Genomic DNA, 14,228 nt, shown 5'->3' with positions numbered 1-14,228 from the left:
CCCAAGGTTCCTTAAACTAGGCCGCACAGCAGATGCCAAAGGTCCAATGTCCCGTATAATCAGAGGTATAGCGTTGTCTGGTGCTACAATTAAAACCTCAGTCTTATCTGGATTCAGCTGCAAAAAACTTTCGGCCATCCAGCTGTTTATGACATCTATACAATCTAAAAGCCTCGAAAGTTTGAATGACTCATTTCGCCGGAAGGTAAAGTGAAGCTGAATGTCATCTGCGTAAAACAGGCAAACAGGTCTACCTGTGCGTCCCCGAACTGATCCCAAATCAGCTGGACCGACTGGGGATGGAGTCTCCATTCTCCAGCAAGAGGCCGAAGCCGAGACAGCTCGTCGACCGCCTGGTTCAGGTCTCCCGGTATATAAATGGCTTGAAGCGACCTCAGATGCTTCTGACTCCATATGAGGAGGTGGCGAGCGAGTTGCGACATACGGCGGGAGCGTAGACCACCTTGATGGTTGATGTACGCTACTGTCACGGTATTGTCTGATCGGACTAGTACGTGCTGACCCTTGAGCAACGCACGGAAGCGGTGCAGGGCGAGACGTACAGCCAGCAACTCGAGGCAATTGACATGCCAAAGGCGCTGGGGTCCTCTCCAGGAGCCCGCGGCAGCATGTCCATTGCACATGGCGCCCCAGCCCGTGGTGGAGGCATCTGTTGATACAACAACATGCCGGGAAACTCGTTCTAAGGGCACTCCGGCCCATAGAAAACTGAGGTTCGACCACGGGGTGAAGGTCTGAAGGCAGGCCGGAGTCATTGGGACTCGGAGCGTGCCGTGATGCCATGCCCACCTCGGGACTCGATCGCGAAACCAAAGCTGAAGCGGTCTCATATGAAGCAATACGAGCGCGCTCGCGTTACTGCGGCTGCGGATGCCATATGCCCCAGGAGCCTCTGAAATAGTTTCAGTGGAACCGCACTCTTGTCCTCGAATAGGCGAAGACAAGTCAGCAGCGACTGCACGCGCTCGCTCGTAAGCTGCGCGCACATGGCGACCGAGTCGATCTCCATACAGAGAAAAGAGATCCCCTGCACGGGGCCGAGTTTGCTCTTCTCCCAGTTGACCCGAAGGCCCAGACGAGCTAGGTGCCGGAGCACTAGGTCCCTGTGTTCGCAAACCTGGTCTCGAGAGTGAGCTAGGATAAGCCAGTCGTCGAGATAGTTCAGGATGCGAACCCCGTGTTCCTGGAGGGGAACAAGGGCTGCCTCGACGACTTTCGTAAAGACAGGGCTAGCCCGAATGGGAGAACCGCGTACTGGTATGCCCGCCCCTCGAAAGCAAACCGAAGAAACGGTCTGTGTTGAGGTACAATGGAGACATGGAAGTAGGCGTCCTTCAGGTCGATCGCTGCAAACCAATCCTGCGGCCGCACGCACTGGAGGATGCGTTTGGCTGTGAGCATCTTGAACGGCAGCCTGTGAAGGGAGCGGTTCAAGACGTGCTTGGCCGTAACCCACCGGATTTCTTCGGTACAATGAAGTAAGGGCTGTAGAAGCCGGACTTCATTTCGGCTGGAGGGACAATCTCGATCGCACCCTTCGCCAGTAGGGTGTCGACCTCCGCTCTCATGACAGGGGCATTGCCACCGACCATAGTGAAGCGGACTCCCCTGAAGCGGGGAGGAGACCGCGCGAACTGGATCGCGTAGCCGAACCTGATGGTTCTCGTGACCCAGCGCGACAGTCTGGGAAGCTCTAGCCAGGCTTCCAGAAACTGGGCTAGCGGGGTCATTCGAACCACAGATGTACCGTCGGTGGTGCAGCGAGGTGGAATGACCGGCCCAGGCGAGGGTGGCATAGCGGCCCTGTGCGGGGGCACGGTCCTGCCAGAGGAGGCCAGGGGAGGACCAGCGTCCCACGGGGGCGTGCTCTTGCAGGGGTCTGGTGACAGAGGGGGATGAGAGGAGCGTGGCCCGTGGGCGGCGCGTGCTGTCATCCACAGCCTCTTGGGGCTCAGAGAAAGAGCATCAGTTCTTTTGAATGAGGTTCTCCCCCAGCCCTCCACCGGGGGAAGAAGTGGTCCTGCTACCAGCTCCTGAAAGAACTGAGCCCTAACTCCAAGCTGCCTGTCTCAAGAGTGCTGCTTAGGCTGGCGTGGCAGTCTAAGGGGCAGAGACGGGCAGCGCCGCCCTCCTGCGACCTCCTCCTGCCTAGGGCCGGTGAAGGCCCGAGGGGAGGAGCCGCATGGAGGTGGCCTTGGCGGGAAGCAGACCAAGGAGACCACATGGATGGATGACCATCAGTGCAGACGAACCTGAGTCCACTTCTGGTGGCCGAAGCCACCCCGCCGAAGAGCCCAGCCTAGGACATGGGGGATCTGAGAAAATGAATTCTCAGACCCCCTCACATCAACCTGGCTAAGCCCATGTCTGGACCACTCTAGTGGACACCACCTGGCCCAGGATCACGCAGGTACCGATGTCGCCCGAGAGCGAGGTCAGTAGTGTGCGCGGCGGAACGACCAGGCCGGGCATGGGAGGCATAGCGTCCCAGCAAGGGGGCGTGGTCGAGTTTCCGCGTTCTGTCAGTGTTGGCCAGGGAAGGACTAGCGTTCCACTGCGGCCGGTTCTGACAGAACTCCTGAGTCAGCACTGCCTCGAAGGCGAAGGCGACACACAGGACTGCATGCCTGTGTCACAATAGTGACAGAGAACATAAAGACCAAGATCGCCTCACGATCAAGGGCAGCGAAGGCAGAGGACGCCCGTGGGCCAAAAGCGCCCTGATGCACATCCGGGAAAGCCTACAGCGCTCGGGGGGAGGGCGGCGCCACTCCAACTGATGCTTTCAGCTGCCCGGGAAAGCATGGCCATCAGCTCTGGATCTGACTCGACTAACGCTGACACTCCTGAGGGAGGCAACGTAGTATCAAGCCCGCCTTGTGATGCTGTGAGTGACATGACTCCATCTGCTGGAGCCCCGAATGAAACACTGGGTCCCAGAGAGGAACCAGGCACACACGGAAGCCCCACGGTTTGCGATGTGGAGGGGGGCATGGTTTTTATTTTTATTTATTTTTATTTTAGTATTGTACCACACTGTAACCCTCAGATCACCCTGGCCACCAGCCAAAGTATCCCGTAGGAAGAGATAGATTGGGGTGTGGCAGAGGGGACTCTACCCACACTGAGATCATTGAGTCTCGATCTATAAACATCGCAATGGTCATATTCCCGCAATGAAAACATGACTCATCCACGAGCGCTGCCGAGCGTGATTAAGCCCAACACGCGAAACAGCGCTCGTGACCATTAGGCAGATGAATCACGCACCCACATCCAGTAAATACACGGGCGAACCGTCTTGAAAAAGACGTGCCGCGTGCAGCTCTTTTAGAGAGGAAAAAGCTCAGCAGAGTGCTGAAGCGCCCAGGGAGAAACACACTCACTGTCGGCAGATCACTGCACAAAACAGCAGCAGGCAATGCGATCTCGCTGGAACGCGCCATCACACAAACACACTGAAGAGCCACTCGTCTCGTAGAATGAAGATGATTCAGAATGGCTTGTAGGAGTGAAGAGAACTCTTGGCTCCGAAGCGAAAACATATCTGCATGTTGCCGGCGTACTTCCTTTTATACCCCCAGAGGGGTGGCGGACCTACGCTATGCAAATTCCGCAGACCCATGGCATTTCATTGCCATTGGCTCGTTTTATATACTTGAAGGTGATAGGCTTTCTAAGCGAAACCCCATTCGTCGTCATCCGACGTAACTCGGAGTGACCACGAAAGGGAACCAAAGATTCACGCTCGCGCTACAATCCTTGATTAGACTGACAGGACGGCTGTTTCGGTGGTTGTCTACCAGTGCTGCAGTGTTTTAAACCTTGTGTAGTATAATATCAAAAACAGATAAATAATAATTATAAATAATTTCAAGTTTTGTCATGTAGGATCAGGTTAATTTATCTCAATAGTAGGGGACCGGTAGGGGTCAGGCGTAACAGGAAAAGGAAAGAGTCTCACTACCAGAGAGATACCAACAATAAATGTTTATTTTCAAAAGGGTTTAGCGTCAGGGGCAGACAAGGCCAAAATAACAAACAAAAGCAATATTTTTGTTTAACCCTCTGGGGTCTGATGTGTTTTTGGGGCCCTTGGGATGTTCTGACATGCCCTGACATTTGTGCTTTTTTCAGTTATTTATAAATATGTTAATGGGAAGGTGTAAATTCACTCTATATAGCACAAACAGGGCTACCATAATATGTGAGCAACATGTATGTAGATGTTTGTATTTTTAAGAGAATAATGTTTATGCGTGGTTATTGAAAAAACTCAAAAAGAAAGTTGCTGAAATAAGACCACAAAACTCATACTAAATATGTGTCCACAAGACTTTTGACTAATGGATGTTGTCGCTTCGAGTTCTGGCTTCAAAATTATGTGAAAATAGTATTGCTTTATCGTTCACATAAAACAATACATTGATTTAAATTGTGTAAGACAGGTTTTGCTTGGAAAGCCAATATGCGAGGGGGGCGTGAAGGAGGAGTGGTTTACACCTGAGAATACAATGTCCCACCCATTATGCATAATGACTTGCATAATGAGCCTTTCATTCAGGTGTGACACTGACGGAGCCACAAGAATGAATGCAAGGACAAAAGATATATTTAGAAGAAGACTTATATTGACCATTTAAGATTTTGCTTACATCTATCTTGTAAATATATAGGCCTACATTTTATCATATGTATTCATTAGTTTGAATATAGCCAACATTGGAACAGCTAACATCTTAGTTGATGACTTTATTTTTGACAAAAATGGTATTTTATATACAGCGGGGGAAATAAGTATTGAACACGTCATCATTTTTCTCAGTAAATATATTTCCAAAGGTGCTATTGACATGACATTTTCACCAGATGTTGGTAACAACCCAAGTAAGCCATACATACAAAGAAACAAACAAAAATAAGTTCAGAAATTAAGTTATGTGTAATAATGTGAAATGACACAGGGAAAAAGTATTGAACACATGAAGAAAGGGAGGCGCAAAAAGGCATGGAAAGCCAAGACAACAGCTGAAAACTTACAGTAATTAAAAAGCAATCCAGCCCCCTGTCAGTGGAAATTAATAACAGCTGGTTCAGTCCCAAATGATGGCCTACAAAAAGGTCTCATTGCCAAGGTGTCACACAAGACACATCTCATGATGGGTAAAAGCAAAGAGCTGTCTCAAGACCTTCGCAACCTAGTTGTTGCAAAACATAATGATGGCATTGGTTATAGGCGCCATTCTAAGCTTCTGAATGGTCCAGTGAGCACTTTTGGGGCCATAATATGGAAGTGGAAGGACAATAATTTCACCATAAATTTGCCTCGACCAGTGCTCCTCGCAAGATTTCTGATAGAGGAGTGAAAAGAATAATCAGAAGAGTTGTCCAAGAGCCAACACCAAGTTGTATGGTGTTTTTAGGGTAATGTGCACTGCCATTTCTCCTCCAAATATGGTGTGTATTATGGCATCCAAACAGTTCAATTTTGCTCTCATGTGACCACACTATATTCTCCCAGTATTTCACTGGCTTTTCCAAATGTTGTGCAGCAAACTTTAAATGAGCTTCAACATGCTTTTTTTTTCAGTAATGGAGTCTTGCGTGGTGAGCGTGCATACAGGCCATGGCGGTGGAGTGCATTACTTACTGTTTTCTTTGAGACAACAGTACCTGCTATCTGCAGGTCTTTTTGAAGCTCTCCACAAGTGATCCTTGGCTCTTGGACAACTCTTATGATTATTCTTTTCACTCCTCTATCAGAAATCTTGCGAGGAGCACTGGTCGAGGAAAATTTATGGTGAAATTATTGTCTTTCCACTTCCGTATTATGGCCCCAAAAGTGCTCACTGGACCATTCAGAACGTTAGAATGGCGCCTATAACAAATGCCATCATTATGTTTTGCAACAATTAGGTTGCAAAGGTCTTGAGACAGCTCTTTGCTTTTACCCATCATGAGATGTGTCTTGTGTGACACCTTGGCAATGAGACCTTTTTGTAGGCCATCATTTGGGACTGAACCAGCTGTTATTAATTTCCACTGACAGGGGGCTGGATTGCTTTTTAATTACTGTAAGTTTTCAGCAGTTGTCTTGGCTTTCCATGCCTTTTTGCGCCTCCCTTTCTTCATGTGTTCAATACTTTTTCCCTGTGTCATTTCACATTATTACACATAACTTAATTTCTGAACTTATTTTTGTTTGTTTCTTTGTATGTATGGCTTACTTGGGTTGTTACCAACATCTGAGAAAAATGATGACGTGTTCAATACTTATTTCCCCCGCTGTATATATAAGAACGAATGAGCAGAAATTGCTAAACAAAAGCTTATTTGATGTGGCAGTATATTCTACAGTAAAAACTGTACCCAAATCTAGTCAACAAAATGTTGTCTTTCATATTTCGCCTGACTGTAACGTTGTTTTTATGAAATATTAGGGCATATAAATGTTAATTTGCAGTTTAATACGTTTCTTATACAAACACATTTTATTTCAGCATATTTCAGTCGATTTTTACTCATCTCAGTATAGCAATATAGTTTGGTAAAAGCTAAACTAGTAAATGTGTTCATGTAAAAATAACATTTACTAATGTAAGTGCAAGTGTGCGCTGTTGTTTACAGCTGTAGTAGGCTAAACATCTGTGCTGTTCATTCATTCACACACAGACACGCGATTCATATTCAAACAGTCCTTTTGCAGTTTACCAACACTATTGCATATCGCGATTAGAACAAAGCACTTAAGAATAAAAAACTTACCACAGTCCTCTGAATAGCTGGATCCGTTGTTCCTCGATGTGAAACTAAATTATTCCTAAGTATTATTCCTCTCAGCGAAACAAGACGACATAAAGTGCATGAGTCGCGGTGTGTGTTATCCAGCTTATGTGGGCGTTCACAGGTTTGCGTGTATTGCCTCAGTCATTTGCGTTTGAATAGCGCGCGCTCTCCGTGGGCGGGGTCACATTAAAGTTAATGAGCTGAGATGAGAACGGCTGACATCTCTCTCTTTTCATACAGATTACATTAACTGAGAATACTTGTTTTTTATATAATTTACTTCATTTAAAAGAAGAGAATTCAAGCTTTATGTCTGTGTGCCTGAATGCTTGTTTGACTGAGTATTCGCTGAGTTATAGTTCATTTTCGGACGCGTTTCAGAATGGACTACACTGACAGAGAGAAGGCAGAACTCGCATCATGTTTATTTTTCTTTATTTGGCAAAAAGCACAACACGTTGTTTTTATTGTGAGTATACACAAAAAAAATACACACATAACTGGATCGATTGATGTACAACACAAGCATGTAATATCAAAATCAACAGAGTATTTTGAATCTCTTTCGCACTGATAAGGAAAAAAACGAGCCTATTGCGCCGGCGCGACAGCCGACCTCAGGGGGTTAACCTCTACAATTCCTAAAACAATAAGAAAACAAAATACGATTTAAACTTACATACCTCCCTAAACCAAAAACAATGTGAAAAAATAGATATTCAAAATAAAATGGCATCAAACCCCCTAGCTCCCTCAATTTGGCAAAAATATATACAAGAATATATTACAGGAGATGAATGTACAAGTCTGCAAGCAAACAATGCAAAATAGAATCCAATATCGTAGTCAAACAGGCGTGAGTCAGTTAACAAGAAAATCACAACCACAAACTCCAATGATGGCACAATAGTGGCCTCTAGTTGGCCTTATATCTGGATCAGGTGTGGAGGAGAACCAATCGGAGCCTCCAAAAAATTATCACAAGATACCGCCCACCTGTAACACAAACAAGCACATGCACATACACCGAGACAATAATACACAGGACAGAATGGAATCGATGAGCAAATGACTCAGGCTCATAACAATAGTTAGCTGGAAACGTTCAAATTGGTTTAAAATCAACCGCCAATATCTTCCATCCATAGACAACTTGATCACGCTTTCAGCAACCAGGCACCTCAGCTCCACCCACGCCCTGCCTCTTTGCCCATTTTTGTTTATCCGGGAGTGACGCACGGTGTCACACTGCCAAATTGGCGACGACCGGCTCCGCTCACTTTAGGCTTAAAAAATGCTCTTCAGAAACATACGAGTGACGTCACGGACACTACGTCTATATTTTTTTTACAGTCTGGCAAAAGTGTTACAACACTTCCTGGTCTTTCCTAAGACAGAAGTTTCTAGTAAAAGTGTGCAACATATATAAGTGTGTATGCTTTTTACTTTTACTTAGTTTTAACCAGGGAAACTTTTTTTTTTTTTGTTTAACCAGTTCAGTCCAGCAGAAGAGCTCAAACCCAGAGTCCAGCTGTGTGTCTATGAAGAGTAACCAGTCTATGCATCAGCCAGAAGTGTTTAAGAGTGGAGACAAACGGCCTAATCTCAGGTATATAATTTTTTAATAAAATATTTGCTTATAGTATGACACTTTTGAATTAGACGCATAATTTATCTCAGTCAGTCTAATAGCAATGACATCAAGTAAGTGTAAGCTGAGATTTTTTCCACCTTTATGGAGTAGGTGTAAAATTGAGCAGATTTTTCTAACCGCTGGTTCAGATTTGTTGAAAGCTTCACAGTGTCTGGTCAGAACAGTGATGTTTCACAGCAAGAGTACAGTTACAAGAGTACAGTAAGATGGTTTATCATTAAAGGTCAGCAAAACATTGGACTCTTAAAGGGGTGGTTCGGGATTTTTGACATCGGACCTCATTTTTAAGTCAGCCTGGTTGTTATTCATCAGTGGAGAAATAAAAAAAAAAAAATTATCCAGTCCTTATATTTGGATAGTTAGCCGATGCTAGGCTAGCGCGAGTCAATGGTATATGTGTTAACCAGCCATTAAAAACCGTTTTACCCACTCCACAGTGCACCAAACGCAAATCAATTATAACACTAGACTATCGATGTATATGTCCGTTGAGAGAATAATGTTAGAAATCAAACTTACCTTTCATCTCAATGATCCCAAAGGAACTAGTTTCTCAGCAGCTGCGGAATTTTACTTTGCTCCGGTTAGTAATGCGGCAAAAAGTAAACACAGAACAGAAGCGCACTGTAATCAGTGTACCAGCGGCAGGTAAATACACTTGCGTCATGTGTGTACCGGCTCACTCGGTTGCCTAGGTAATCAATATCACTCCGCTGCTGCTGTAGACAAGGCTTATGATTACAGGGAACAAATTATAACTAATGCAATGTGATGAAAGGTAAGTTTGATTTCTAACATTATTCTTTCAACGGACATATACATCGATAGTCTAGTGTTATAATTGATTTGCGTTTGGTGCTTTGTGGAGTGGGTAAAACGGTTTTTAATGGCTGGCTAACACATATACCATTGACTCGCGCTAGCCTAGCATCGGCTAACTATCCAAATATAAGGACTGGATAATAAAAAATAAAAAAATTCTCCACTGATGAATAACAACCAGGCTGACTTAAAAATGAGGTCCGATGTCAAAAATCCCGAACCACCCCTTTAAAGGCAGTTGAGCCTTCGTCCTCCATTGTACCTTTGAAAAGAGTTCATTTTTCAAAATAATTATTATTAAAGTTTGAAACAGTTCAAAACACCACGGAGTTACAGATGTTAAAGCAAAAGTGTAACAACACTCCCTGGTCTTTCCTAAGACAGAAGATTCCTGTAAAAGTGCACAACATGTACAAGTCTGTATGCTTTTTATTTTCACTTAGTTTTAAAACCAGTTCAGTCCAGGAGAAGAGATCAAAACCAGAGTCCAGCTGTGTGTCTATGAAGAGTAACCAGTCTATGCATCAGCCAGAAGTGTTTAAGTTTGTGCACAAGCCTGTGAATCAACCACCAGACTTTAATGAAAACATGTATCCTGGTTTCAGGTAAAATGTAGGACTTTTGTTGTTATTTCATTTAAGTGCTGCAATTCATATCACACATCTCTCAAACACATGATTAATGATTAAAACATTTTAGAAATCTAATGATGTTCTGTGTCCCATAAATAGTTTTGTAATTTATGTCTATTTACTGCTCTGACTTGTGTAATAATGTGGTATTTTAATCTTACAGCCATGACTCTAAACCTGCTGAAGTCCTCAACACATTGAGATCAAATCTGAGACAGAAGTTTGAGTGTTTGAATGAAGGATTATCAAAGCAGGGAAACCCAACACTCCTGAACGAGATCTACACAGAGCTCTACATCACAGAGAGTGGAAGTGGAGAGATCAATAATGAGCATGAGGTGAGACAGATCGAGACACAGTCCAGGAGAGCAGAAACAGAGGACACACCAATCAAATGCAGTGACATCTTTAGACCTTTACCTGGACAAGACAAACCCATCAGAACTGTGCTGACAAAGGGAGTCGCTGGCATTGGAAAAACAGTCTCTGTGCAGAAGTTCATCCTGGACTGGGCTGAAGGGAAAGAGAATCAGGAGGTCCAGCTCATATTTCCACTTGCTTTCAGAGAGCTCAACTTGATGAAGGACAAAACACTCAGTCTTTCAGATCTTCTTCATGTCTTTTTCCCTGAAACAAAAGAAATGGACATATCCAGTGATGAGTATAAAGTGTTGTTCATCTTTGATGGTCTGGATGAGTGTCGTCTGTCTCTGGATTTTCAGAGCGATGTGAGGTTGCGTGATGTGACTGAATCAGCCTCAGTGGACGAGCTGCTGACGAACCTCATTGTGGGGAATCTGCTTCCCTCTGCTCTCATCTGGATCACCTCCAGACCAGCAGCAGCGGATCTCGTCCCCTCTGAGTGTGTCCATCGAGTGACAGAGGTACGAGGCTTCAGTGACACACAGAAGGAGGAATACTTCAGGAAGAGAATCAGTGATCAGAGTCTGGCTGACAGGATCATCTCACACCTGAAGTCATCAAGGAGCCTCTTTATTATGTGTCAAATCCCAGTGTTCTGCTGGATCTCAGCCACTGTTCTAGAGAAGATGTTGAGTGAAGCAGAGAGAGGAGAGATTCCCAAGACTCTCACTCAAATGTACACACACTTCCTGCTCATTCAGACCAACATCAAACATGACAAGGACTATGAGAAGAAAGTGAAAGATGAAGACATGATTGTTAAACTGGGGAAACTGGCTTATCGGCAGCTTGTGAAAGGCAACCTGATCTTCTATGAGGAAGACCTGAGCGAGTGTGGAATTGATGTGGCAGAAGCATCAGTTTATTCAGGATTGTGCACTCAGATCTTCAGAGAGGAGTTGGGCTTGTATCAGGGGAAAGTCTTCTGCTTTGTTCATCTGAGCATTCAGGAACATTTAGCAGCTCTATATGTGCATCTCTCCTTTATCAACAATAACATCAATGTGTTTGACCAGATTTCCAAACCAACTAATGGAGACACAGTTTCCCTATCTGATCTCCATCAGAGAGCTGTGGATGAGGCTTTAGACAGTAAAAATGGGCATCTGGACCTTTTCCTTCGTTTTCTTCTGGGTCTGTCAGTGAAGTCTAATCAGAGTCTCTTACAAGAGCTAAAGACACAGACAGCAAACAGCTCTCACAACAATGAGAAAACAGTTGACTATATCAAAGAAAAGATCAGTGTGAATCCCTCTCCAGATAAATACATCAATCTGTTTCACTGTCTGAATGAACTGGGTGAACTTTCTCTAGTGAACGAAGCTCAATCTCATACGTATGGAGGATTATGTGATGTGAAACTCTCCTCGTCTCAGTGGTCAGCTTTAGTGTTTGTGTTGTTGTCCTCAGAGGAAACACTGCAGGCGTTTAACCTGAACAGCTTAGTTAGAGACAGAAATGATCGGTAAGTAACATTGAGTCCAATCATTACAGTCTAAAACATTATGAACAAAGAGAAACTCAGAGATCAGAGGTGTTTAAATCGCGGGGCACAGATTGATTTCTGGGATATTGCATGCAATTTGCGGTTGTTTCTCAAACCGTGCCTGTGTCCTAGTAACTGCATATCTCGACTGCCACGTCATCAAGCGCCACTGAAGGCCGTCTCAGTTTTGTTTTTGTTTTTCTTCAGTATTTTTATTAGAATTTTATATTTTACAAAAAAGCAAAAGAAAACAAAATACATTTAGAAAACTCAATGAATGATAATATCAACAGAAATAAGAATATAAATAACTATTAATATCTTCCACCATTAATAACGATAATATAAAAAGGAAAACAAAAATTAAAAAAGGATAAATTAAAAACTAAGAACAATCAAGTATGCAGTTTCAGTAATGAAGCACAAGCAAAAATTCAGTAGAGGGCAGAGCAGACAGCATACAATGCTCTACATTACTGGTCAGAGTCAGTGTTAAACTGGGTAAGATGATCCAGAAATGGTTGCCATATACTGTAAAATTTCTCAAGGTTACCCATAATTTCATACCGCACTATCTCCATGTGGAGTATTCCAGTGAGGCAAGTCAACCAGGTCTTGAACTGAGGAACAATATCTGATTTCCAGAATCTTAGAATGATGCTCTTAGCAATAATCATTCCATAAATAATAGTGCTTTGTACAGAGACATTATGGTCTGACAGATAAACAGAATATCCAAATAATGCAATCTCTGGATCAGGGTTAAGCACAAAACCATACATGTCAGAGAACCATTTAAATATGTTACACCAAAACTCGTAAAGTTTAGGGCATGTCCAAAAGAGATAAGAGAGCCCTCTGCAGATTTACACCAGTCACATGTAGGAGAAACGGTGGGGACAATTCTATGTAATTTAGATTTTGAATAGTGCAATCTATGCATCACCTTAAATTGAATTAACTGATGCCTAGAATTAATAGAACAAGAAGGGCGGTCTCAATTTGAAGGATCTTTTGAAGACAGACTTTAATTCATGTCCTTAATTCAGCTCATTTTGAAGAAAACATCAAGTTGATCCTTCGTCAAGTCAAGTCAAGTTTATTTGTATAGCGCTATTCACAATACAGATTGTATCAAAGCAGCTTCACAGTATTAAATTAAAATAATACAACAAAGTTTGTTTCAAGAGGAATTTATTGATTGATAAAATTAAATTAAATATCCCCAAAATATCCCCAACTGAGCAAGCCAAAGGCAACAGTGGCAAGGAACCGAAAAACTCCATCAAGTGACCTAATGGTGTCCTAAAACTCCATCAGGTGACCTAATGGAGAAAAAAAAAACCTTGGGAGAACCCAGGCTCAATCGGGGGCCAGTTCTCCTCTGCCATTTATGAACTAGAGGCCGGATTGTAGTTTGAACTGTAGGATTATATGAATGCCTGGCTGAAGAGATGCGACTTTAATCTAGTTTTAAAGTTTAATCTAGTTTAAAAGTTTAAAAGTTTTAGACTTTAATCTTCGTGTCCTTCAATCTCCCACAATCCTTTGCATACATTCCAATTCATGTAAAAGAACTGATGGAAAGTTCATTATGAAATGTAAGACACAATGTATTCGGAGATGAAGGCATACATGTTATCTTTTGTTTCTGTGCAAATTAATCACTGAACACTAAACGGACAATAATGTACTAATAATGTAACGGCCAAAATATACTTTATACAAAATAACATACTCTTCACAGTGGCGTAGCGGACGGGCACGCAGGGCATATTAAATTATTAGGGCCCGTGCACCGATGGTGAGAGGATCTTATTATTTTTGCTCCGTTTCTTCTTCTTCTTCTTCTTCTTCTTCTCCAAAGTGAATCGCTTTTTTGAGTGCCTTAAACAAGCTCGAAAACTCATGAAACTTTGCACACGCTTCAGAAGTGGTGAAAATTTACGTGTGATATGGGTTTCAGAATTGGGTGGGGCAATATGGCTCAATTGCCCCCCCCCTACATTATTGCCCCGGCTCTACGTTTCACGTAGATACATGTAATGACCCAATACCTACAAAAAAGTCTCTTGGAGCGTAGCCCTAAACACAACAGGAACAGCTATTTTGAACTTCCTCTCAGATTTTGTGCAGTTTTTGCCATTTCCAAACGTTGTACTTTAACAAACTCCTCCTACAGTTTTGATCTGATCCTCTTCAAATTTGGTTAATGTAATCTTAAGGCCTTTGCAACGTTAAATTGCAGAGATCTAGAGTTTTCGTCGAAGGGTGTGCTCTCGGCGGCCTGACAAATGTGTGGGGCAAAATGGCTCAATAGCGCCCCCTACATTATTGCCCCGGCTCTACATTTCACGTACAGGTATGAAATTCAGTACATACATGTAATGACCCAATACCTACA

At 43.5% G+C, this 14,228-nt stretch overlaps 1 protein-coding gene across 36 annotated transcripts in view; it reads left to right on the top strand.

Moving 5' to 3' along the window:
• LOC309506206 (NACHT, LRR and PYD domains-containing protein 3-like) overlaps positions 1–14,228 on the top strand; it is a 231,371-nt gene that overhangs the window by 109,326 nt on the left and 107,817 nt on the right. For 6 of the 36 annotated variants that reach the window (XM_082179888.1, XM_082179893.1, XM_082179904.1 and 3 more), the window contains 3 exons: positions 8,303–8,416; positions 9,727–9,888; positions 10,079–11,803. The exons of 27 other annotated variants lie outside the window; for them this stretch is intronic. In XM_082179888.1, coding sequence (XP_082036014.1) covers positions 8,303–8,416; positions 9,727–9,888; positions 10,079–11,803 — 2,001 coding nt within the window. The remainder of the gene's footprint in view (positions 1–8,302; positions 8,417–9,726; positions 9,889–10,078; positions 11,804–14,228) is intronic. 3 more of the 36 variants (XM_082179898.1, XM_082179894.1, XM_082179874.1) reach the window with 2 other exon arrangements.

Source organism: Leuciscus leuciscus (genome assembly GCF_965113295.1).
Source record: "Leuciscus leuciscus genome assembly, chromosome: 9".
Lineage (NCBI taxonomy): Eukaryota > Metazoa > Chordata > Actinopteri > Cypriniformes > Leuciscidae > Leuciscus > Leuciscus leuciscus.
This window is presented reverse-complemented; position numbering and strand designations above follow the sequence as displayed.